We start from the raw sequence: 27541 nt of genomic DNA, 5'->3' as shown, positions 1-27541 counted from the left end.
AATACAACATAGCATTCAAGAAGAAATTCAACACCAAAACATAATGCGGGGGTATTCTGTACTGAAGAGAGGACAAGTATGTGAACAGAGCTCAAAGAAGGGTATGGGAGGAGGAGGGTGAGCAAGCATGCTTCAAGCTGGTGACAGTTTGCCAGCATGGGGTGGGAATGAAGAGAGCATACAGAAGCTTGAGCCGTCATGTGCATGGTAATTGGAGCCACAGTCAAGAATAAGCATGAAGTCAGCGCCAAAAGGAGCATAGCAGCGTGTCAGGTAGTGGCTGCAATTGAGAATCTGGAAGCAAGAAACAGTGGCAAGCGATAAGAGGCAGTGAGAAGAAGGAACTGGTATAGGGTGATTTCACGAAAGGTCACTGGAGCGTAGATCCGCACCCACGTGACCGAAAATCTCAAGTGGAGGACATGCTAGACATCCGGTACATGTTAGTGGATGGGAAAACACGCACTTTCCCACCCGTTAAAAACATAGAAAACGGCCAGGTTTTGATTATCGCGTTTGCTCGCTGAATTTCATCAAAAGTAAGGCATTATTGACTTACTTTTGATGAAATTCAGCGAGCAAACATGATAATTCCCGATATTTTGGACCTTTAAATCTCCACAGCCAATGTCCGCTGTTCACTTCCGCTGGATTGGCACCTTCAGCTCCCTCTTTAATTTACCTTAGTTTCTATCTTTTTTTGGACTGTAAATCTAGGTAGCTGTGCCTCACGGTCACCCCGACTGGCACAATAAATTGCAGATCAAAACCTGGCCGTTTTCTATGTTTTTAACGGGTGGGAAAGTGCGTGTTTTCCCCATCCACTAACATGTACCGGATGTCTAGCATGTCCTCCACTTGAGATTTTCGATCACGTGGGTGCGGATCTATGCTCCAGTGACCTTCCATGAAATCACCCTATGCAACAATAGTGAATTTGGATTCAACTAATCCTTATATAGCTGTAGACACAAAATGCTGGAGTAACTCAGCGGGTAAGGCAACATCTCTGGAGAAAAGGAATGGCAGATGTTTAGGGTCGAGACCCTTCTTCAGACTTTCTTACACCTTATGTCTTTCTTGCACCTTATATAGCTGTCATAGCCCCACAGCATCCATCTCATTGTTTCCAACTTTGAATGAGTAAAACAGTTCCCGTCTCCCCTCCATGAAGGCTGCCTGCTGTGTGTCTCAGGTGAAATTGTGCGATTATGCTCATGGTGCTTTAGAAATGTAATGTCTTCTGTAAACTGGGTCTGAACATGAAAGGCAGATGGGTGCACAATACAGTAAAGGTGCATTGCAGGAAAGAAAGTGATGTAATGGAAAGCAGATTTTAACTCTTGCAAACAGCAAATGTCCAATTTTGTCACTGTAAAAATTGTCAAAATCGTCACTGCCAGCAAATTGAATTGACAGCATGCATAAGATACTTAACATACAGATTAAAAATAAAACATGTCAGATGTCCATTATGCATAACTGCAATCCAATCTCATTTTGTACCAATTTTGTATTCATTGTTTTTGCAGCCTACATACAAAATCAGTTGCATTTCCTTTACAGCTTTTCTGGTTTCTTCATTGCCTAATTATCAAATTTACTATGTCTTCACTTTTTTTTAAATTACATGTTTTCTGACATTACATATTTAGGAATAGCTGACATGGCAGCAGTTATGTCAGCCACTCTTCCTGTAGTGTAAGTTGGGTGATAGAATCCATGAAAACAAATTCATTCACAAGCCTGGATCAAAAATGCCCAATAGGTCATGCTAACACCATAGTACACAGTCTAGACTTTCTTCGCATTAAAGATTTTGTTCCACAGTATTTCCATTAACTTCTGTGAACGAACCTGGACAACCAGATGACCTAGAGAATGAGCCAAGATATAGGCATCTCTCAGGGTTGAGTCCGGATTAACTGATTGCTTCCTGGAGACTACTCAGTGTTTGCTTAAACAATACTGACTACTACTGCCCTGTACCTCCTAGTCTTATTGTCTACTGGTCCATATGCTCATTTAAATTATCCAAAGAGGAACGTCAGATCTCAGCAAGATATGATTTTATTCAGTTCCCCAATCTTCGTTAGTTTTACAGAAAACACAGTTGAACTTGTTCCAGACTCCTCTGTTATACACTTTATAAAATAACAGAACATGCATCCAAGCCAACTAATTTAACGTAGATAAAGAGTGACCAGTTTTTGTGCAGCAAATATTATGCCAATGATTTATAGGTTTTACAGGACAATACAGCGTTAACTTTCCCAAGTTCAAGGCACTAAGCTATCATTATTCAGAGACTCCAGCTTATAAATTCATTATTTCTCATCGCATCTTTTATGCCATAATGACAATTGTTGGTACCGACACCAATTCCATAAAAGATTTACTATGGAACTATTTGTCAATGCCAGGCTGCAGGACCAGATATTGTCCCTTTGCGAAATACAAGCATCAATATCATGTTCAAATCAGCTATCCGCTCAAGTATAACTAACACATTATGAGAAACTTCTCCTTTCCATGCAAATTTTTAATTTAAAACAAATACATCCTTTAAAAAAATCAAATGATGCTTTTTACTGCCCCATAAATTTCAATGATTTAATGTTTAAATTTACTCGCCCGAATCACTCTCACTTATGCCAACCGTATAAATCATAATTGTTATGCATTACGTGACTGCCCATTTTTATTTTGTAATACAGGTGTAACTTTCAAGCCTTTCAACACATTTGCCTCACAAAGCACATACCTCAGTATGATTATGATTAAAGTATATAAAAAATAATTACTCTATGAAGTTACCAGCCAAAGACAAAAATCAATAATATTGCATCCACTGATTCAGATATCCTAGTGGCACAGTGGATCAAGTTAATCCATCTGCTTGGATTAGTTATGTCTGAGTTCCAAGAAGAATAATGCATCAAAACGGGGTGAACAAGTAAATGTCCCTGGCATGTTCTTAGAGTCATGGAGTGATACAGAGTGGAAACAGGCCCTTCGGCCCAACTTGCCCACACCAGCCAACATGTCCCAGCTACACTAGCCCCACCTGCCTGCGCTTGGTCCATATCGCTCCAAACCCATCATATCCATGTATCTTGTCTGTTTCTTAAAAGTTGGGATAGTCCCAGCCTCAACTACCTCATCTGGCAGCTTTTTCCATATACCAACCACCCTTTGTGTGAAAAAGTTACCCCTCAGATTCCTATTATTCCTCTGGTGCCGACGACTCACCGTCACCGTCGCGGGGCTGGCCGAGTCCGGAGTGGGTGGAGCGGTGGAGGAGCGCTGCTGCTGCTGCGTCCTGGCCTCCGGAGATTCGGAGGCTTCAACTGCAGGTCTGGTGGACGGCGGCACCAGGAGCCCGCGGGTCCCGGGAGCCGGGAGAGAGACTGCTTTTCAGGGCTCTCGCAACGGCGACTTCTCCCGCCCGAGTTGCGGGGTCGAAGAGCTCCTGGAGCGGGGCCTGACATCACCGCCCCGCGCGGCTTGGAATGGCTGTGGGACTCTGCGAGCGCATGCCGGGGGCTCCAACACCAAGACCCGGTGTGCGACCTTGCACCACCCTGTGTGGCTTTAATGGCCGCGGGACAATCGCCATCGCCAGCCGGGGGCTTTGACTTTGACTCTGACATCGGGGGGGGAGGGGGAGAGTGCAGTGGAGAGATAATTTTTTTTGGCCTTCCATCACAGCGATGTGATGGATGTTTATGTAAATTATGTTGTGTCTTGGGTCTATTTGTTTGTAATGTATGGCTGCAGAAACAGCATTTTGTTTGGACCTCAAGGGGTCCAAATGACAATTAAATTGAATCTTAAATCTTGAATCTCTAGATCTTTTCCCCTTCACCTTGAACCTATGTCCTCTGGTCCTCGACTCCCTTACTCTGGGCAAAATACTCTGCATTCCTCTCTCCTCTTATCAAGGAGCAGCTATCGTCAATTGAAAAAAAAAGTATTCCTGAAAAAAGCGCAGGAGATGCATACATATGATTCCCCTTCATAGAAAATAAACGTTAGGTTATAGAGCATGGTAATAGCCCAACTAATTCATGCTGTTCAAGCTGCCCATCTAAGCTAGTTCCATTGGCCCGCATTTGGCCCATATCCCCAACATTTTTTCCTATCCATACATTGGCTACAAGATCACAGACACACATCCCATTATATTGAGGCCAAGATACTACTAGCAAGCACAGCAAAACTTGTGGTTAAATTTTAAATGGATTATTTATTACTATAAAACACAAAAAAATAGGTGGTCTGATAGCAATATTATTAATAGCCTTTGACTACAGCCTTACCTTTGCTTCTGCACTGTTCACTGGCTTTTGAGGAAACTGCACCTCTGTGGCTTTTAAAATTGTGTTTTCCTGAAGAATATCCTGTTGTGACTGGTTGTGACCAAATGGCTATGAAATGGAGAAGGAAAGGTGAGCACCAGAGATTAAAACAGCAGCTAACGTGTACCAATCCATGAGCTACATGGTGCAAAGACAGTAAATACTTAATGCACTCGCTTTCCTCTTTCTCATTTGGGATATTTGAAAAAAAAACTTCACATGAAGCCAAATATTTTTTAAGCACTCAAAATGTCAGAACCTCCGCCCGCCGAACTTCAAACACTGCTACAAGTGAAACAGATACCAGAAGCACTCGCTAATTATTTGCCTTTAATCAATTCTACTAAGGAGAAGAGAGAATAATATCGCACTTTTATGTTGTCTTTCAGCTCTTTATTCATTAGTGTCTCATATGTAAAAACCAAAATCAGTTATTGTTCATAATCATTCAAGGCGGAGAAGTTTCCTTTTTATCGTACTGGTGTATAAAATATGCAAGGTTTAGTAAGACGTGGTATAAGTTGCTCTAGGTAAGGTAAAATTTACCAATCCTGGAGAAAGGGCTAAATCTGAAACTAATCAATTGAAGATTTGTTCCTCTGTTCTTAACCCCAAACTTGCATAATGCAGAACCACCAGTTTGAAAGAGAACCAGAACCCTCTACGAGGTCTTCATCAGACCTGGCTATTCTTCAGCTTTCCGATTATACCCTTTCTCCAGGAATATGGCAAATTTCACCTTATTTAGAACAACTTTTATTACACCATAGTAAAATCTTGCATATTTTACACACTTACCACCAAGACAAATAAGGATGCTTCACCAATTTGAATGTTCGTATTTTCTGTCAATATCAATTTACTCGAGTTTTTTTGCGAAATTTGTATTACTGCATCAAGCAGCGTGGCTAAATATACAAATTCAACAAGAAAATGGTGAAGAACAATAGCTGGACCTGTACAACTGGACATCAACAGAGCAGGGTTTGGGATTTTGCATGCAGTTGGAAGAATTTAAACCAGCGTAGCAAGAGAATGGGAACCGACGATAATTTCAGAAGGAAGTGCAGAAAACTGGATGTGAATCGTAAAGGTTTACCCAATGAGCTTTCTAGGCAAAGCAATGAGATTGGAAGCCAGAAGAAACCAAGTGGTTTAGCAGTGCCTAGTTAGTCATACTGTGGCATATTGGTTCCCTTGGTTCATTGCCTTTATTTCACCTTGAGCAATGGCCCTTACTGAAACATAGCTTAAAGATGGGCAAGAGTACAGGTATTTCAGATGATTTTGCCAGAGAAAGGGATGAGTCTGGTGTAAAATAGGAAAAAGTATAACAACATTAGGATTAGGATATTGGGTGACTAGAGTTTAAGGAATGGAGGGCTGTGTGTTTTGGAATTCAGCAGATCTCAGTTCTAGGCACCTTTGCTTTTTGTGGTATATTCACAATTTGGGCCAAACGATAGATTCTTGATGAACTCAGTTAATGCCAAAATTGGCAGTGCGTTTGATGCCGAGAATGAGAGTTCCGTGTTACAGAAAGGGATCCATGGATTGGTTAAGTGGATATCAATGTGGCAACTGGAATTTACTTTGGTAAAGTTAACTAGTGCAAGACAAGCACAGGGTGATACAGGAGTTGGTTAAAGGGAATCTTGAAACTGTTGAGGAACCTTAAAGTTGCCAACAGTTTTGAATGGCACAAGGCTTCTTGCAACCAAATGGAAGATTTGCTGGCCCACTGAATTGTAATACAAAGAAGCAATATTTCTGTAAAACCAAGACGATATGGGATATATGCTGGAGTCCCCAGGTCAGCACTGATATCTTGAAAGGAATGGCTCATAACATCATCAGGCAGATTTCACGGAATAAAAGTGCAAGGTGATCAGAAGCACCCTGGAGGCTACAGCTGAAATGGACCTTCACCCTGTTTCCTCGTTTCTGCTCCATCCCCTAACCCACTATCTGCCACTGCCCAGAGCCTAACAAATGCTGACCTGGCACCTGGACATTTGAAACTCAGGACCCACTTTGATCTTTGGCCAAAGTCCAGAGCCATATCTGCCCAAGACCAAACTATACTTACTGGTAGTCATAGGATTGTCACTGCCAGTGTACAACAAACACTCTGCTACAGCATTCATAGGCACAGGTCTGAACATAACAAAGGTCAACAATACTAGGATTACATGATCTCATGGATAATGGGGAAGCAAGGACAGGTCAAGAAATAATAGAAAAGGAGTAAAGATTTTATATATGCAAAGCCTCACCTCAGGATTAAGCATTTGAAAAAACATAATTTAGTTATGTGTGTAAAAGTGTCTTTATTTTCCTAATTAATGTACAAAGAATTGATTTTTTGACAACTGTCCCAGATTTCAAGGCCAGTTTATATCTTGATTGTCAAAATGTCAGTAAGTGTGCAAATCAACCATGGAACTGAAAAACAAGAGCAACTCAGTGTGTCAAGCAGCTGCCCTGGAAAACATGGATTGGTGACGTTTTAGGTCAGGACCATTTCTTCAGACTGAATGGAACTGAAATTTGTTCTGTGCAACATAAAACATTTTTAAAGAAAAAACAAGAACTCGAAGTTACCTTGCGTCCATACAGACATTGGTAGAAGATGACTCCCACTGACCAAACATCTACCTTATTGGATATCTTAGGAGGCTCTTTCCCAACCACAAAGCATTCAGGAGGCAAATACCTAACAAGCAAGAGAAATGTTAGAGCACATTAAGTTACCATTTCTGTGGCAAACAATACAAGCAATAGACAGGCTCAATGTGCTAAAGGACTACTGTGGAAGAGAATAAAAATAATTCATCACGCATGAACTATAAAACTTCTATCAGTGTGCACTAATATTACATCAAAAGAACAGGTGGGATAAAAAAAGAACTGCAGTGTGATAGCGGAAAAGATTCATTAAAAGCAAAAATAATCTTGTCCCAATTTTCAGCTAGTTTCCATGATCCATCTCCAAAAAATAAAAACAAGTCACTAACTGGTGACACGAGGAAATCTAAATGCTCCCTCACTATCCCCATAAATGCAAACATGTCTCCTCTTCCCTTGAAGCTATGCCATATTTGATATTTCCATCCTGGGATAAAGGTTCAAAATGTCTACCCGATCTATGCCTCTCATTTTTATATACTTCTGTTAGGTCTCCTTTCAATCTCAGGCACTCCATAGAAAACAATCCATGTTTGTTCAACCTCCTTCTAGATTATACCCTCTGATCCAAGCAGCATCAGGTAAACCTCATCTGCGCCCACTCCCAAGCCTCCACATTATTCCTGTATGGGGCAAACAAAACTGTACAAATACTTCAAATGCAGTCCAAACAAAAATTTATAAAATGGGATTTCACCATGGCAATTCTATTCATGAAATCCATCATACTCATCATCCATCTAACTTTTAAGTAAATTTCCTAGCCTAAATCCCAACAACCTTTCTCCTGTGTCGACTCTTTTAAGATCCCTTCAATAACTTTGAAAAACATTAACATAGGAGACTATATACAATAAGAATTTGGAAATCCCAGCCTTGAAATTTGACATCTTCAGCTACTTATTTCAGTGCCCTAGAAAGCAACTGTTCAGCTCTTCTGAAAGAAAACTGGCATCAAATGAATGCGTCTAATAAAATGACTTTTCAGCCTAAGCTGGTTTCAAAAATATAATTGGTGCACTCTGTTGCTAAAAAGGTTCCAGCCCAGATTGATGCTGTGCATCACACCATGCCAAATGAAATATTCATGATGTGTTTTAGAAAGAAAAAAGCAGTCAACATGAAGTCACTTCATGTCCTTGATGATAATTTAGTTTGATCACGTCAGGCTTCACCTTACCATAGCATTAACAATATTCTTTGCCGCCTGCTGTCATGGTTCATAATGGTACAGAAAAAATTCAGGCAGTGCCTCATGAAGGGCAGTAAGTGACATTTCTAGCTCAACAAAAAAATTACATGCAATTTATATTAGGTTTCAGTCTAATAAGCTACTTCAGCTTCAAACACTTGAGCTTGTGTGAGAAGTGTCAACAGGCAGCTCACTGCCAGCTCACCAGTATGTGCCTGCTCCCTGTGATGTGAGCTCCATTCCATCTACTGAATTGTAACTGTCATCATCCATGATTTTAGATAATCCAAAATCTGTGATTTTTATTTCTCCACATGCTGTCCCGTTCACCAGCAGAATGTTACCTGTGAAAGCATTAAACCCCCATACATGATCAATTTCTTTGTTCAGTTTTTAGTACATATGACAATTAAATACTTGATGATTAAGAAATGTTTAAAATATCGTAATACAACTGTAGCTTCAGTGACTGCTTGTTCGTGCAACTGCAATATTCATTTTTAATTAAATTAATTAATTAAACCCATTCCTTCCGAAGAACTTTATTTCAAAACACTTATTTTATATAACGTCTTCAATGTCATCGGAAAAATGGTAATTGTATTTGAAAAACCAAAGATCGCCCTTAAGGTTTTCTGCTTAACTACTGAGACAAATCGACACATCGACACACGACAAATATAGTCAGGGTGGTGAAGGAGGCATTTGACATTGTAGCCTTCGTCAATCAGGGAAATATGTATATGAGTTAGGATGTCAAGCTACAGCTGTACAAGACGTTGTCAACACTACATTTGGTGTACTGTGACAGTTCTGGTCACGCTGCTGTGGAAAGGATGTAAAAAATTACAAAGATGTTATCAGATTGAGAGGGTTTGAGCTATAAGAAGAGGTGGGGACACTTATTCCCCTGGAATATTGGAGGCTGGGTTGGACGGGGTGAACCAACCGTAGAGGTTTATAAAATGGAAGGCAGCAGTAAAATGTGAATATCTACCCTTTTCCCCTCCAGATTAAAAGAGTCCAAATTTAAAGGTTTAAAGAAAGCGGGGAAAGGTTTAAAAAGCGATCGAAGGGGCAGGTTTCTCCCCACAGAGGGTTGTGTGCGGATGAAATGAGCTGCCGAACAAAGTGGTAGAGGCAGGTACAATACTGACATTGAAAAGATACCGAGTAAGAAGGAACTGCAGATGCTGGTTTAAACCGAAGATAGTCACAAGAAGTTGGAGTTATTCTGCGGGACAGGCAGCATTTCTGGAGAGAAGGAATGGGTGACGTTTCAGGTCGTGACACGAAATGTCACCCATTCCCTCCCTCCAGAGATGCTGCCTGTTCCGCTGGAGTTACTCCAACCTTTTGCAAAGATACTGGACAGGTACATTGATAGGAAAGGTTTGGAGGCAAATGGAACTTCACCCTCATCCTACCAATTCCTCTCACCCCAACCATCAGTCTTTTCTTTCACGAGTCTTAGAATAATTACAACACTAGAATGAACTGTCCCATTTTCAACCTTCATTCTTCATCTCATCTTTATTTTCATTTGCATTTGCAAAAGTGTTGCATTAGGCAAGTATAACTCAAGTTTATTTTTGAAATCTCATCCGTAGGGAATTTAAAGATAGAGCAATTATAGAGAACAATCTTTGTAAAAAAAATCCCCCAACCCTTATTCCTGTACAGTCAATAGAAATGGTTGTTATTCAAACATTAGTAACCTTTTACAATTGTAATAGAAATTACTGCAATGTTGCTATTTACTGGAGTAAATTAACAGTAAAGCATTTAGACTAGTGTATGAAACTAATATCCCCAGTCATACTCTACATTAATGCCAATTACCAATATTAACCTTGGTCAGAAATACATACCTGGCTTGAGATCATAGTGGATGATGGGGGGCTTAATCTCATTCAGATATTTCAGAGCATTGACTACTTGCATGATGATGGAGCGGCCTTCCTTTTCAGACATCAACTTGTGCTGTTTTAAGTAGAAATCTAGGTCGTTGCCTTCACAGTATTCTAACACAGTACAAAACCTGAGGAATGTGATCGATACATACATTCATCACAAATCTCACATTTTAAAACACGCTTAGAAGAATTTTAATGACATCTGCTTCTTCATTTGGAATCAGCTGGATCACACCATATACATAATCCATTATCTTTTCCCATACCTGTGAATCTGATCTTAAATACCATGATTACACAGCTATCGCATTGCCCATGTTTCACTCTGATCAGTGAGAGACATTCAAAGCAATAGAATGTACCCCAAGTATAGAATTAATTAAACATTTCAGGGGCTGGATGATGCTCGACTTAAACATTCAAGCAAACAATGCATTGATGGAAATGCAAGAAGTCATCTTCAATTAATATTCTTTTTCCTCATATAAGTTTAATTTGTCAGCTGAAACGTCTGGCCTGGTAATCTTTGAAACGTCTATTGGGAGCAAGAAATGTTACCAACCACAGCAAGACTGGGAAGGCACAAATGAAAATCATGCTGCTGGATTTTCCAACTATGAAAATGTTTCATACAACATGGCGTCACAGGTGATCAGGGCTGCGAAGGTGGCTTTTAACAAACTGTTCTCTAACAGTCAGGGCTTAGATGTTGGCATGTTATGTTGCGGTGGAATAAGACCAAGTGAGGTTGCATTTGGAGCATTGTATTTATTTTGGTCACTCTGCTTTTGGATAGTTCCATGAAGGAAGAGGTTTAGAAGGATAGGGGTCAAATGTGGACAATTGGAACTAGTTTAGATGGGCTTCATGCTTAGCAAAATGAGTTGGGTTGAATGGCCTGTTTCCGTGTTGTATTGCTATAATGACATTAAAATGCCCTAATGTTATTAAGCAAAAGCTAGTTCAACAAAACTGGTTTAGTGCTCACTCTACCTGGATGTTCTCCCAAGCCCCTTTACAGCGAGCACTTTATGTAACTATTATTTTATGCACTTTATATTACTTATATCAACTAGTCCTGAGCTACTATTTTACTCATTGGAGAGCCTCCGCATTAATCTTGCACTGAACGTTATTCCTTTCATTATGTATCTGTACATTGTGGGTGGCTCGATTGTAATCATGTATTGTCTTTCTGCTGAATGGTCAGCACGCTACAAAAGTTTGTCACTTTCACTGTACCCCAGTAAGCGTGCAATAACACCCAACTCAATCATTCACTTCTGAAATGCAACAAACTGTGCAACCTTTGCTAACCTTTTGTAAAGGATACTTACAGCAGATAGTTTTGACTTCAACATGCAAGTAGGGCAACTTGTACTTTTACAACCATTAGTTAACCGCGGCAATAAAAGATTTAAAGCTGATTAAAACATTGTGTCAGCTAATATTTTTTTCCCATCCTCATATTTTTGTGATTCATGCTGTTATAAGCATTATGAAACTCTGAATTAATTTGGAATATTCAACATCAGCATGCAATTCTAACAGTGAGTGAAGCCCAGACTAAGCAGTGTCAGTGCCCCTACACTTCAATGGGCTGCAGGACAATCTTATTCTACAGACATACAAAATCTCACTCTAAATGAAGACAGAAACTTACGAGTCTGTATCTAATGAGAAGTAATCGTAGAGTCGGACTATTCTGGGGTGATCCAATTCTTTGTGAATCCTATATTCTCTGCAGGCATGTCTGAAAACAAAATCAGCAACATTAGACAACCAGCTCAGACTGCTGTAGTAAAATTTAACAAATCTAATAATGAGACAATTAACCTTCTCTGAACAGTATTAAGATGTTTTATGCATCAAGAAACAAGAGATAATCTCTATAATTTAATTCTTCCAAAGCGTGCACATACCCAAAATGTAACAAATAAAAGTGGAGAAATCTTAGGTGAAGTGAAAAATAATGTGAATTGTGCAGGTTTAACATTGCTAATGATGATTTAAAAGGTTTTAAAGACCTAGTGTTCATAAAATATCTACACGAGGACTTATGTAATCATCATACAGCAAATCCCGCACGATAAAGGTCGACATCAATAGATTTAGAGAATAAGCCTGGGTGAAATGAAAGTGGAGTTGTGTGACAGCAATTTGAAGGCAGTGCCTACAATGTGGTTGGATTTGGCCAATTTATGGAGTATTTTAAAGACATGAAGATAATTAAAAAATACATGAAGATAATTCTAAGAGGTCTCAATCAAGTGAAAGGGAAGGACCCATTTGACAGATGAAAAACCAATGTCTAAAGGAATTGGTAATAAGGTTTGAGAAATAAAAATCTTATCCAAGAGTTGGGTGATCTAGATATGACTATGCTAAAAGGTAATGGCAGCAGAAATACTTGGTGCATTTGATACAAGTATGATGATCAATGTGTACTGCTAAAGAGCTTTTGACCTAGAACTGCTCCCATTTTGGCTCGAATGAATGGATAGCAAAGCAAGTAAATGATCAATTAAAGCATCAATCTAATCACCAGCCAGATGTGATTTTGTTTTACCAAGACTTCAGATGTCCATATAACAGCAGTCATTGCATGGGAAACAAACAAAACTGTAGTTGTTGCAAATCTGAAACAAGAACAGAAATCCTGGAAGAACTCAGCCAGTCGACCAGTCTGTGGAAAGAAAAACCAGTCAATGTTTCAGGTCAGGGACCCTTCCTCAAATTGGTTGTTCCCCAGCATTTCTGTTTTTGTTTCAGAATTCATTATAATTTTTCTAAAAATAGATTAATGATAGTACTTTTGAAAAGATTTATAACCATCCGTAAGAAATTTCAAGATTCCTCAGTTTTGCATAACTGCTCCATATTCTTGCAACTATGTTCCCTTGTTTCAGATTATCCAGTTAGTGGAAACATCTTGACATCTACCTTGTCAAGACCCCTCAGGATCTCCTAAGGTTTCAAGATTATCCCTCATTCGTCGAAACTCTAAAGACCATAAATCTAATTTATTTTGCTGCTCTTAACAGATTAACAGCTGGTGGCAGGAAATAATTCAAGTATTTTATGTGCCTCTTGGTGCTTCAACCAAAACTTTTTTCTGCAGTAGCAAAATAATGCAGAATCGAAGAGACCACAAGCCTAAATAAATAAAATTGGAGACACATTATGCTCAAGTAATAATTAAAATGATATGCTCGAAGAATCATTCTATCCCTTAATAACTACCAACTCATAAACCCGCTTTGAATTTAATTGGCTGAACCTGGGGGACTAAAGTTATGTTGTAGAAATTAAACTGCAACACATATCACAATATATGATTGTGATTGAATTGAAGATATACTGTTATTTTCTAGAAATCAGCAATTGATTACAGACAATCCAAAGGTTTGTCTGTAATCAATGCAGGAGGGCGAAGTGGTTGGTGTGGGGGCATTCTCAGAAAACTGCCCATTTCGCCATTTCCCATAATACAAAGCTGCATCATCCACACTTGCATGAAGAAATGAGTGTTGAAGATTTTTTTCCCCCCCAAACAGTTCCGTGTATCTCAATCTAAATTTTGTACTTACTTTGTTTCACAAATTTTATGAGAGCAAATTTTATTTCATGACTCAAATTTGTGAATTTTCTACGGTTCACTTTCTGTTACCAAACCACCATAATGTGGGGGTTGCCTGTACCATAATCACCTCCCGTTTTGTTTGCGAATAAGCCATTGCATTCAGAATGTTCCAAGCTCAAATTTCTTCCCAGGAGCATAATGTAATATAAAGTTAAAAAAATTAATGAAGTGCACTCCAAGAACTATCCGAAACCAGATAAATTCCCTCATTATAAAGCCAGGCATTCTTTAAAAAATTGCCTTTGGAATATCCTGAGATTGTGAGCTGTATTCAATATCTGACGGTTTAATTCTTTTGCTCTCTTAACTGTGAAAGTGGGAAGCAGGCAAAGCAAATATGTCACTGTGCAAATCCAAAGAATCAATATGAGTAACTGGTTCATGTAAACCTTTGGGAACCCCGACATAGCACAAAGGAATAGAATAACCTTTTTGATAGAGGTTTTTGTATAATGAATCATAATGATTTGCAAAATCAGTGATATCTTTTATTTGTGCCGAGAGCCAAAAAGTCACTTTCATCATCTGAATGGCAATAAGTATACAGCAAGTGTAAGAACTACAATCAAAACCATACAATCTGTAACTTTTAATGGGATGTGACTTGTAATTTTAATTCTCCTTTTTCAGTTGCTCACTCGTAACATTCGTGCCAGAGTGAAAAGATTGTAGTTTCAGATTGTACTTAGAAATTTGAAGACTTAATCAGCGATAATCCAATGCAGTACTGGAATACTGACATTGCCACACAATCAGCAATGATGGTTTTCTGATGAGACATGAAAGCAACAGCCTGCCCGCATTCTCATGGATATAATAGATTCCACAGAGCTGTTGAAAAGACAGTTCTTTGATTTACTCAGGCAATAGTCTAAAACAGATGAGACACAATAGAGTCCTGGAGTTGTTGGAGCAAAGAAAAAGAGTTGCTGTAAAACTCAGTAGTTCAGCATCTGTGAAGGAAAACGAATAGTCAACATTTCGGGTTGGGATGCTTCATCAGAACTAATAGAGTAGAGGGGAAGTGGTTAGTATAGTGATAAGGCAGAAGGATGGGAAAAATCTAGTAAGCAATTGATGGAGGGATAAGGAGGGTTTGATTGGCAAGTAAAAGTCAGGTAGGGGAAGCGAAGGGTGGAAATAGGAGCAGAGGCTGAGAGATGATGTGAAGAAAAAGGCAGCAGATTCTGGAATCTGATAAGACAAGATGATCATGAATGAATGTAAATAAGGAGGGCTGGTGACAGATGGTACCAGAAGAGTGGGAAATAGCAGCATGGGGAGATGTGGAGGAGAGTTAAGTGATGATCTTAAACAGATTATATGTTTGCATCACATTGCTGCGTGTGGATGCTGTTTAGAAAAGGATTTTTTTGGATCAACTTTCCTTTTAGAATCTCCTTTTAGAAATATCGAGAGCAGAGAAGCAGGCCATTCAGCCCACTAAGTCCACGCCATCCATCATGCTCCTATTTTGTTCTTTCCATATTCCCATCAAACCCCTCCACCTCTGCCATTCAGCAATACTTGAGGGGCAATTTACTGTGGCTGGTTAACCTACCAACCAGTTCATCTTTGGGTTACACATGATCAAAAAAAGCTCAGGCAGCAGCCCTCCTAAAAATATTAGTCGAAAAATCACTGGTGACGTTTGGATAGCATCAGAATTCTAATGTAAACTCAGGCTAGTACTTACTTGTGGTAATTCTCCTTCTTTTCCTCCCTCCAGGTTTTATTTAACTGGTGTATTTTCACTGCTACGTATCTCTGTTCTTGTAAGTCGAATGCCTATTGAAAAGGTTTTAAAGCAGAGTTTATTTTTATTTTTAACTGGCAAAACTTGAAGAAATTACATCAACAGTAAATCTTGATGCAGTATTTAAGACACTTTAAAATTCTCACCACACAGAAATGAGTGAAATGACTGCTTACTTGGGTTAGGCTCTTTGCCACGTGAAAGAAATATGTTTCCCCTCCCACAAAATCCTCTCTGCACTACTCTATAGTCTTTTAAATCCACTGACTTCTCTTCAGCTGTGTGATTTGTTCCAGTTGCTGGTCATTCACGGATGTTTGTTTGAACAATCTTAAACCCATTGGAAATAGCCTGGATTATATGCCCTCTTCCTATTGTTTTAGTGTGTCTGGCAGTACCTGATCTGTAGCACATTTTTGCAAATTTCCAAAAAGGCTCTTTGAAGTGAGCTAGGTTCACAGCACAACCTCTCATGTATAGACACTGCAGTTCGTCATGAGAGCCTTGAGAAAAGGCACCTATTCTTAATGCAGTTTAGCATTAGAAAGCCGATTTCCATTTCCAACTACTTGCTTCTATTCTTTCCCTTAAAATACAGTAAAATAACTGAAATTATAGTTAATAATTAACCTCGTTTAAATTGCCAAAACTAAAAATTCCACATGTAGCCTTATATTTGGGGTGTCAGTCTACTGGTGACAATAGAATATTTTTCAAATGCCCTGAATAGCACAAAAGCTTTGTTCTCACCTGACCAATGGAGGGAGATACAATAAGCAAGGCAGTATACTGGGAGAGCGATGATCTGTTTAGCACACCAACCTGCTACAAATCACACTCCCATTATCATTATGAAACCAATGCTCAGCTATCAATGAAAAGAGGAACCTGTCTGCTAAAATTATAACTGTGGCAAAAATGGTTAAATCACATCAAATAAAAAGGATAGAATCAAACGTCCTGGCCAAATGGACTTGCATGAAATGTGTTTGGCTGATCTCAGTCAGGTCTGCAGTTGAGTAAGTCTACAACAGATATCTACCCTCAATTTGTAGTTTCCATATAAATAAATGAAATATGTGTTGTACAGTTGTTTGAAATGGAAAACATTTTTACCCTCCCACAATATTTCATACTTTGTGCATTTATTTATCAAACGAGCTTACCTTGTACACTTCACTAAAACCTCCTCTTCCCAAAAGGTGTAATAGCAAATATCTGTCGTTTAACATGGGGTGATCTTTAAATCTGCAACAAGAACACTTTCAGATATGTATACAACAGATATTTGTGGTTGAAATTGCATGAACAAATATTTTCATATTCATGTGGCATGCTAAATATGCATTTGTCAAGGTTCAAATGGCTGCTGGTTTAGCAATCTGAAGTTAATAACTTTCATCTTCAGTTAATAAATATGACATCATACTGGAGAGCACACATTATCATCTTACAAGTTTAAATATAACACATTACCACAAATTCCCACAACCTTTTGGAGTGGATGTTGATCAGTTTGGAGAGGCAAGGATGGCATTTCAATTCCTTACGTTTAAAAAGGAATTGAAGATAAAAGGTGCTTATGTATGTTTGGGGATAAAAAGATTTATATTAGATAGAAATCTCATTCAAATTTCACATGGTTCAATACAAAGACATAACATTCTTGTCAACCGGTAGGGTGCCTTTCTCAGAATTTGTATCGTAAACAACAAGAAAGTTATACTTTAACAAAGGCATACATAAAAGGTTGAAGAAACACTGATAACTTACTGTGAATTATCTTCATTGTGTATCCTTTTCAGTTCCCTTATGTGTAAATTGCGTACTCTTTCTAATCGCTCTAGCTCTGCCTGTATCTCTGCCTCTTCCTGCAGAAACGAAAAATAAAATCAGTAAATGCAGGTTAAGCAAACAATGCAATGTCTTTAGAACAATGGACACTGTACTTGGAGAAATTCAGCACGGTAAAAGGTTCTTCCGCCCTACTTGCCCATGCCAACCAAAATTCCCCATCTACGCTCATCCCACCTGCCCACTTTTGGCCCATACCCCTCTAAACCTTAACGTAAAGGAGACAGCATTTAAAACAACAATCAGCAAGGACAAAATTAATTGTGTTAAAAATTGCCTGTTAAAATTTACAAATAATTTGAAAGGGATTATAAATTTGTTTTAAGATACAGCCATATACATTTTACAAATTGTTGATTGCAAATGACTCGATGGCAACTACGGAGAGTCAGATGTAACGGCATTTTTTTACGGTCGACTATAGATGCCTCCTTCAGACTGACACTTGCAAATAATTACTTGTTTGAATCTATATGAAAAGGGCAGCCAGAGAAGATGGGTTTGGGGACAGAACAGATGGTGGAGTTGATTTAGAAGTTTAGTTGATCTTACTGAACAGTGAAGCCTTTGTGAAGGGCAATATCGCCTACTCTTCTAATCTGTGCATCCTTCAAAATATCCTGCCTGCAGTTGTTTAGCAAATAGCCCATTTACACACAAACATTAAACCTTGAGGCAAGTGCAAGTTGCCTCAGACCACAAAAGGTTGTCTGTATAACCCATTTTAAATTTAAGTTAAAACAACGCACTGACCCAGACGGAACTGTGAAAATTGCTTTTTCCCTGACCCTCCCCTTTAATGCCCGAACCTTCACTTTAATGGCAGCATTTGCCTCAAGCACCAGCAGCAGTGCAGCAATTTATTAGGTGTTCTGGAAAATATGCATATGGGCAGAAGTTAAGACGGGAACAAGATTAGCTATATTACTGATTACACTCATTATTTAGGCTCAAGTGTCAGAGATAATGTGAGCAGGAATACATCCACACTCGAGCAAGCATTTACATCTTTAGGACACAAAGAGATGAAGGTTTGTAATTATCTACACAGAACACAAACTGGTTGAATAGCAAAATATTGTAGCTGCTGGAATTCCAGAATAAAATAGGAAATTCTGGAAATAGTCAGGCAGCATCCGCGGAGACAGAAACAGTTAACGATGAAAGGTCATTGACCCGAGACATTAACCTTGTTTGTCTCTCCACAAATAACTGTTTGAATCCAACTTTGAAGCTGAGACTCCCTTATGTATCCTGGATTAGGACATCATGAACCTCCAGACCCAGACGATGGCTAAACAAACCTTTTTTAAATGTCCTAATCTTAGTTTGAAGATTTCTTCCTGTTCATGATATTCTGCTAAAGTTAACCTACAAGACAAAAAGACAAATAGATTATCAGTATCACATTTCTGCATCAGTGGTTAGGGCACAATCTTGAGACTTTTGAATGGAATACTCTGTTCACCTTCTAGTTCAAGGTTTAAAGAAACATTGAGGTATCCATTTCATGATCGTCACAGGTTCAGTGATGCATCTTGCAATGTGATCATGGATCCATTAAAAATAAACTAACAGATTGAAGGGCTCTATTAAAGCCCGCGAGAGCTGCTAGAATACCAGTTATTGCCAATGGAAAGAGATGGCTTAATTCCAAATGATGCACTGAACACTGAAGGCTTGCAAAATGGAAATGGACAGGGCTTAGGGTGACTCCATGTTATTGTCAAACCCTTGTCCATCAGCTGGGTTTCATGGGTGAACGAACCACAAATAGGCCAATTAAATATTAAATCAAAACTGCAATGCTATATTCTTCAGGGCCTATGAAACACCATGGAAGATTGCAGAGGTTGTTAAAGACACTTCCTCCTGGCATTACCTCCAAACAAAAAAAAGTAAACCGGTTTCAGTCAGGCTAGAAGGTTAAGCAACTTAATTACTATTCAATTGTCGAATAACAAGGAATCCTGTTATTTATCATGTTTATTCTGAGGTATCAGAATAGCGTGAACTCTCTGAATGTAGTTAGAGCACCTTAAATTATGGGTGGAAAAACAGTAATCAAAGCCCTCTTCTACATTATAACAGCTGGGGAATTTGAATTCAAACAAATCTGGAATAAAAAGATAACATCGAAAACAGTGACCAATAAATTAACAGATTTTTGCAACACAAAATCCAGTTGCTTTCCAAACATTCTTTTATTTTGAAAGGGAGGAAAATTACCTTATCGTTCTAATCTAAATGCAACTCTAAAACACTGCCGTCCTCTGAAATGACTTACTTAGTTCAAAGTGGGTAAATTAGGGATGGAAAATAAAAGTTGGTGGTGTCAATGGTATTACCATCAAATGAATGAATATATAAAGAGGCAAATTAAATAGTGGCATTAATAGGTCACTAAAAATTGACTGCACAGCGGAAATTCATTTAAAATTTGCATGTAACCTAACTCACGTTTCATTTTCTGCTCCATTTGCTTTATTTTTCCTCTGTTTCTGTTCATTATTTGTAGGTGGCATCTGACACATGGCTGCAGGTTTTCGTTTTGCTAGCAGCTTCCTCTGTCGCTCAATTTCCTCCCGCTGCGTATTTATCCGCTCTTGCTGTCTGTTCAAAAATTACAAAGCTTTAAAAGGGGTGCATTAGATCTTGTGGCAGAAGTTCAGGGGAAAGGTTTACTGAATGTTCTGGTGAAACTGGAGCACACAAGAAAATATTTAAGATTGGACATATGAAATGCAACAGCAACTTTAAAACGCAAACGCACGGTAATATGCCACATGGCTACAAGCAATTCATACATGGATATAGCATTCATACAATGACATTGTACACTCTCAATCACTCACGACTGAACACCCATATAACTATACCACACCACCCTGCTCTCAACTTACCACACATACGGCACAATGACTGCACACACATCACATGATCATTGAGCATCTACACGGTTATCTGTCAGATAATTTGGAGTTTCCATGCACAATGGTTTCCATTTGAAAATCCATATTAAATAAAATCAGCAGATGATGCTTCCTTTAACATTATAATCTTCAGTAATATGAAGTGAAATAGAGGCAGGAATCCAGTTTTTACCTGTTTTATGTTTCCACCCCGCCCTAAAATTCTCCATCATCTCTTCATTCTTGTGGTTACCTTTGATAAGTTACATTATTCTGCTTCCATTAACTAAGCACTTGTTTACTGAGTGAGTGGTAATTTACATACATACTGAAAATCTAAAATTGAGTCTCAACTTCTGGTGCAGTGTAAGCGTTGCTGACAAAGGCTAAATAAAATGAAAGTGCAATGAAGATGATGTTACTCGTAACATTTTTCCAGACAATAGGGCTAACTAATGGTGAGCTGGTTTACAGAAGCACCTACATCAAGATACTGGCCCACAAATTTGGTCTTGGAAGACAGCTATGGGTACCGATATGTCTTGGAAGACAGCTATGGGTACCGATATGCTGGCTCCGGCTGGGCTGGAGCCTCAGCCAGAGGGGACAAATTTGACCCGCTGATTGGCCGTGGAAGTCGGCTACGAGAACGGATCTGCTGGCTTTGGCTAGGCCAGAGTTCCAGAGCCCCAGGAGGAAAATCAGACCGGCTGATCAGCACGGAGGTGAAGCCGAGATCAGCTGCCTTACTCAGCCTAGGTGCTCCATTTCCAGGGGGGGATTTCTGGGGGAATTTCAAGTGCGCTATCGCAATTTTGTCCAGATTAAAGGAAGCGCCCGACCATCGGTTGCCACATAATCAGTGGTGGACGTGTACGTCCGATGATGAAATGGCTTCAGGTACAATAAACATCCACTGCCAGAGCAGTAAACTAACATGTTGTAGATCATGGAGACACAAGGATCTACAGATGCTGGTGTACAAAAAAAAAAAATCATAATCCAGAGCTGCTGTCTGATCCCAGAGTTACTCCAGCAGTTTATCACTTTTTAATGTAGTTTTGGTTTAATCCAGGTGGGAAAAGATGAAAGCACTTGTGTGCTAGTAATGAATGGCACTGATTTAATTCACACTACTGACTGCTCAGAACTTACAACATCTAACACTTACTTAATAAGATTCTGAAACGCATAACCATCTGTCCATTGCTCGGTGAAGGAGGCTCCATGCCGGACTGTAGTGAAGTGTCCTAGTCGCAATCGGTCCTGCATACTTTTGTCTCGACATGCAAGTTTTTCTTGTTTAGACTGAATGAGAACAAACACAGGTTAATAAAAATATTTACCATTTAAATCCCCTTTCATTCTAATTTAGGGTTTGGAATGAATAACATTCCTGGGCAACAACAGGAAATACAGATGAGATCAGTCAAGTGCAGCTCGGATCAAGTGCATCCCTGGAGGAGTTTCGGGAACTAAGGAGTAAACTAAAAAAGGAAATCAGAAGGGCAAAAAGGGTCCAGGAGATAGCTCCGGCGAGTAGCATTAAGGACAATCCCAAAAAATTTTATAAGGGGGAAAAGGGTAACTAGAGAGAGAGAGAGTGGGACCTCTCAGGAATCAAAGCGGTCACCTGTGTGTGGAGCCACAGGAGATGGATAAGGTCCTAAATAAGTGTTTCTTCTCCGTATTCACCAAGGAGAAAGACAGCAGGATGGAGGAAATTAGAGCAGTCACTGGAAGTGGCATGAGAGCAGTCAGGGTTACGGCCGAGGAAGTACTGAAGGTACTGTCGTGTTTGAAGGTAGACAAATCTCCAGGGCCTGATCAGATATATCCGAGAACATTGCGGGAAACTAGAGAGGAAATTGCGGGAGCCCTGGTTGAAATTTATGAGTCGTCCTTAAATACAGGAGAGGTGCCGGAAGACTGGATGGTGGCAAACGTTGTGCCTCTTTTCAAGAAGGGAAAATGCTGGGAACGAAAGGTCGGTGAGTTTAACATGTGTAGTTGGTAAGTTACTGGAGAGCATTCTGAGAGATAGGATATACAGGCATTTGGATGGGCAAGGGCGGATTAGGGACAGTCTGATTGATTTTTTTTGAAGACATAACCAAAAAGGTTGATGAGGGCAGAGCTGTAGATGTTGTGTACATGGAGTTCAGTAAGGCATTCGACAAGGTTCTGCAAGGTAGGCTGCTCTGGAAGGTCAGATCGCATGGGATCCAAGGAGAGATAGCTGAATGGATAGCAAATTGGCTCCATGGAAGGAATGGTGGAAGGTTGCTTCCCCGACTGGAGGCCTGTGACGAGTGGTGTGCCTGGGCCCATTTCCGTTTTGTCATCTGCATCAACGATTTGGATGAGAACATTCAGGGCAAGATTTGCAAGTTTACTGATGATACAAAAGTGAGTGGTTTTGCAGATAGTGAAGATAGTTGTGAACAATTGCAGCAGGGTCTGGATCGATTGGCCAGGTGGGCGGAGGAATGGTTGATGGAATATAATATGGAGAAGTGTGAGGTGTGGCATTTTGGGACGTCGAACAAGGGCAGGACCTACACAGTAAATGGTAGGCCTCTGGGTAGTGATGTAGAGCAGAGGGATCTAGGAATAAAGGTGCATGGTTCCTTGAAGGTCGAGTCACAGGTAGATAAGGTGGTCAAAAAGGCTTTTTGACATCTTGTCCATCATCAGTCAGAGTATTGAGTATAGAAGTTGGGAGGTCATGTATAAGACGTTGGTGAGACCGCATTTAGAATATTGTGTTCCGTTCTGGGCACCATGTTGTAGGAAAGATATTGTCAAGCTTGAAAGGGTTCAGAAAACATTTCAGAGGATGTTACCAGGACTAGAGGGTGTGAGCTATAGGGAGAGGTTGAGTAGACTGGGTCTCTATTCCATGGAGCGCTGGCGGATGAAGGGAGATCTTATAGAGGTATACAAAATCATGAGAGGAATAGATCGGGTAGATGCAGATTGTTTTTGCCCAGACTAGAGGAATCGAGGACCAGAGGACATTGGTTCAAGCTGAAGTGGAAAAGATTTAATAGGAATCCGGGGGATAACTTTTTCACACAAAGTGTGGTGGGTCTATGGATCAAGCTGCAAGAGGAGGTAGTCGAGGCTGGGACTATCCCAACTCGTTTCAGAAACAGTTAGACAGGGACATGGATTGGATAGGTTTGGAGGGTATGGACCAAAAGCGGAGGCAAGTGGGACCTAGGGTAGCTGGGATATTGTTGGCCGGTGTACGCAAGTTGGACCGAAGGGCCTGTTTCCACACTGTTTAATGTGGGGAAGTGCGAGGTCATGCACTTTGGTAGGATGAATCAAAAGGGCATCTGAATGGAGAGATGTAAATGAGTGAAGATCAGAGGGATCTAGCTGTTCTATTGCTCGCAGCTCAAAACACTTGGTAGCAGGTTCAATAAATATTTAAAACACACAATGACATGACAGTCTTTATTACAAAGGGATTGGAGTTTAAGAGTAGATGGTTTTGTTACAGTTGCAGAGTGTATTGGCGAGGCCATTCCTAGAATACTGCGCAGTTCTCATCCCCCACTAAAGAGTAGTATAAGGAGATTCACCACACTAATTATTTGCAAAGTGAGGCTAGTCAGTTTGGATCTGTATTCCTTGGCGTTTAGAAAAATGAGGGGTGACCACTTAAGGAGGTGAGAAATGGTGAGACGTTTTCACTACTAGGAGAGTCATGAACCATGGGACAAAGCTACAAAATACAGCGCCAGCCATTGAAAACCAAAATTTGTAGAAATTTCTCCTCTAAGACCAGTGAATCTTTGGAATTTCTGCTGTACAAGGTTGCTGGTAGCAAGATTATTAGATATATTTTAGATAAAGGAATTGGGGGTTACGGGGAACCAGCACTGAAGTGGAGTTGAGAGCAGAGTGATTCAGCCAAGACCCCACGGAATCATGGCATAAGCTTGCAGACTTGCTGATCGCTGTTTCCCCCTCCTCCTATTTTCTTGTGATCTTGTGTCCAGCCTCCCTTGATAGAACAATTCTCTCATCCCCAGAATGAGGTAGATGGATGTCGTCTATATTGCCTCCAATTCTATTAGATTCTTCATATTCATCATGGAGAAGCCAGATGCAAAATATCAATTTAAATAATTTAACGTCTTGAAACTATGAATCATAGAAAATAAGAATTTAGCTTCTGCTCCAGTATTACCTAATTCATAAACTGGTTTTGGATTGCTTGGATAAAGGATTCGTGGTTAACTGATTCAGGGAGCACTTTCAATTAGTCTCTCCCTCTTTCTATTCAGATGGGTTTTATTTTCAAATCTCCTTCCATTTCCAGAGCATGAAGTTGTTCTTGCCAATCCTAGAGCAGCACTCGGACTAGGTCTGTTGTACATGGTAGTGAAAATGTTTCCTCAATTATTCTCCTACATACGAGTACAATATATGTATGCAAGTACCTTTTCTATTAGCAGCTTTTTACTCATTGTCACACATTTATTTAACCGTTCTTTGTATCGTTCGAGCATTTTTTGTTGTTCATCTATTTGTCTTCTTAAGTCACAATTTGCCTGAAACACAAATAAAATCAATGAGCCACTGCTGCATTAACAACAAAAAATTGCAAGAGGATTTATTGCCACCCTGGAATTTGATTTAATAACAAAACAAAATCATCATGAATTGCTGTATTAAAAAGGTGAGATATGGTAATATGGTTGCTGAAAAAGTAGAGGGAAAAAAATGTTGCCTTTCAATATCACTGGCCTAGATTATTAAAGTTAAGGTATAGAGTACAAATGTTAACAGCACATATACCAATGAAAACAATCTGACAATCATCCATTTAATCCCTTCCTAACTGCAATTGCAGAAGTTCCTTAACACCACTTGGTGACTTCTGTTCCATGCATTGTTCACAGAGCTATAGCAAGCACACTGATGTTTCTGCAGCTTAGTTTGTGGCATAATATCCTATGGATCTTAACCAAAAAATATGCCCTAAAGATCCACACCAAACAAAAACAGTCAAACCATCAGAATATGAAAATATTCTGTTTACTTTTTATTTAAACCAGATACCCAACGCCCATGTCAATGTGTGGTGCTTTGATTATAACAGGAATTTAACCAGCAAGAACCGTGCCCCATAGCTCAGATCCCAAGGTTCATGGGCAGAGTGCATGTTACTCAGTTCACAATTCATGTGCATATTCAATTCTCCAACTGTTACTGGCCTTGCATCTGCCCAAACTTCAGATTGTTCCATTTCCGTAAATTACTACAAACACTGAAGTGGTTGTCAGGATTATTCGTCATAATCAACAGAATGCTAGGAGGTACAGCCCCTTGCTCTGTAATCCTGCATCACTAGAATACTTTACATATATTCCTGACTGCTTCCTTTAAGCCCACAACAGATCACCCTTTGAATTGCAGCCTGTTCTCATTCCACGCTTAAAAGTGTTCCTTTCAAAAGTTCAAAACAGCAGGTTTGGGTTGCTAAACAAACTTAGTTTTGCATTTGTAAGCCCGTGACTATTACATTTACAACACTGTCACCCCTTTGTGCCCATTGATTTCCAGCACAAGTTGACAGCTGTCCTAAATTTAGATTGCCTGATTAATCTTGTTCCGTCAATTCCAGAACACACACACACTCCTCAGGAACTTGCATCAGACAGTGGACCAGTTTTCTTTTTGCATCCGTAAAACAAGCAGCAACTTTAAATCATTGACCAAGTGTGAAACTCCACCCAAGCCAAATTAATGAGAGTTTTTGGTTACAGTAGCAACGGGGCTAACTCATCCTTCAAAGCAACACATTTGTGTGGGATGCTGCATATGGGTGCCACATGTTTAACATACAGCCATTCCACCTTAACCAAAGTCTGATAAATGGATTGAACGGCCTTTCTGACAGACAAAAGGCAGTGGGGGAAACTAACACCACCATTTTCAAGTATTCTGCAAACAGGATTGCTTCCTAAAATCTCTTTCCTTGAACTGCCAATTCAGTCAGTGAGCACTAATCGCAGCACCTTGGAATCTCATCAATTGTTCAGACCAGCCAGCCAGAAAACATTGATAATTATTTTACTTGGACACCAAGGTCAAACTCGCAATACCTTTGCACAGAGCATGCACTGTTGAGTACAGCTTTACATTTAACCATCAATGGCAGAACTCTTGGTTGATTTTCCCCTATATAACCATATAACAATTACAGTACGGAAACAGTCCATCTCGGCCCTACAAGTCCTTGCCGAACACAGTTCCTAGTCCCATCTACCTGCACTCAGACCATAACCCTCCATTCCTTTCCCATCCACATACCTATCCAATTTATTTTTAAATTATAAAATCGAACCTGCCTCCGCCACTTTCACTGGAAGCTCATTCCACACAGCTACCACTCTCTGAGTAAAGAAGTTCCCCCTCATGTTACCCCTAAACTCTGTCCCTTAATTCAAAAGTCATGTCCTCTTGTTTGAATCTTCCCTACTCTCAATGGGAAAAGCTTATCCACGTCAACTCTGTCTATCCCTCTCATCATTTTAAAGACATCTATCAAGTCCCCCCTTAACCTTCTGCGCTCCAAAGAATAAAGACCTAACTTATTCAACCTTTCTCTGTAACTTAGTTGCTGAAACCCAGGCAACATTCTAGTAAATCCCCTCTGTACTCTCTCTATTTTGTTGACATCCTTCCTATAATTGGGCGACCAAAATTGTACACCACACTCCAGAATTGGTCTCACCAATGCCTTGTACAATTTTAACATTACATCCCAACTTCTATACTCAATGCTCTGATTTATAAAGGCTAGCACACCAAAAGCTTTCTTTACCACCCTATCTACATGAGATTCCACCTTCAGGAAACTATGCACAGTTATTCCTAGATCCCTCTGTTCAACTGCATTCCTCAATTCGCTACCATTTACCATGTACGTCCTATTTTGATTTGTCCTGCCAAGATGTAGCACCTCACACTTATCAGCATTAAACTCCATCTGCCATCTTTCAGCCCATTCTTCCAAATGGCCTAAATCTCTCTGTAGACTTTGGAAATCTATTTCGTTATCCACAACTCCACCTATCTCAGTATCATCTGCATACTTACTAATCCAATTTACCACACCATCATCCAGATCATTGATGTACATGACAAACAACAGTGGACCCAACACAGATCCCTGAGGCACCCCACTAGTCACCGA

At 39.7% G+C, this 27541-nt stretch overlaps 1 protein-coding gene across 6 annotated transcripts in view; it reads right to left on the bottom strand.

Moving 5' to 3' along the window:
- The window catches only part of LOC129710218 (serine/threonine-protein kinase tousled-like 2), a 93397-nt gene that overhangs the window by 6230 nt on the left and 59626 nt on the right, over nt 1–27541 (bottom strand). For all 6 annotated transcript variants that reach the window (XM_055657041.1, XM_055657040.1, XM_055657039.1 and 3 more), the window contains exons 9-20: nt 24780–24890; nt 21494–21630; nt 19871–20023; nt 18715–18781; nt 17330–17427; nt 16723–16804; nt 15497–15588; nt 11821–11910; nt 10113–10282; nt 8447–8585; nt 6966–7077; nt 4323–4430 (exon numbers count right to left, since the gene is read on the bottom strand). In XM_055657041.1, coding sequence (XP_055513016.1) covers nt 4323–4430; nt 6966–7077; nt 8447–8585; nt 10113–10282; nt 11821–11910; nt 15497–15588; nt 16723–16804; nt 17330–17427; nt 18715–18781; nt 19871–20023; nt 21494–21630; nt 24780–24890 — 1359 coding nt within the window. The remainder of the gene's footprint in view (nt 1–4322; nt 4431–6965; nt 7078–8446; nt 8586–10112; nt 10283–11820; nt 11911–15496; nt 15589–16722; nt 16805–17329; nt 17428–18714; nt 18782–19870; nt 20024–21493; nt 21631–24779; nt 24891–27541) is intronic.

The sequence above is a fragment of the Leucoraja erinacea genome, chromosome 27, assembly GCF_028641065.1.
Source record: "Leucoraja erinacea ecotype New England chromosome 27, Leri_hhj_1, whole genome shotgun sequence".
NCBI lineage: Eukaryota > Metazoa > Chordata > Chondrichthyes > Rajiformes > Rajidae > Leucoraja > Leucoraja erinaceus.
Note: the sequence above shows the minus strand (reverse complement) of the source record. Positions and strands in the feature narration are given on the sequence as shown.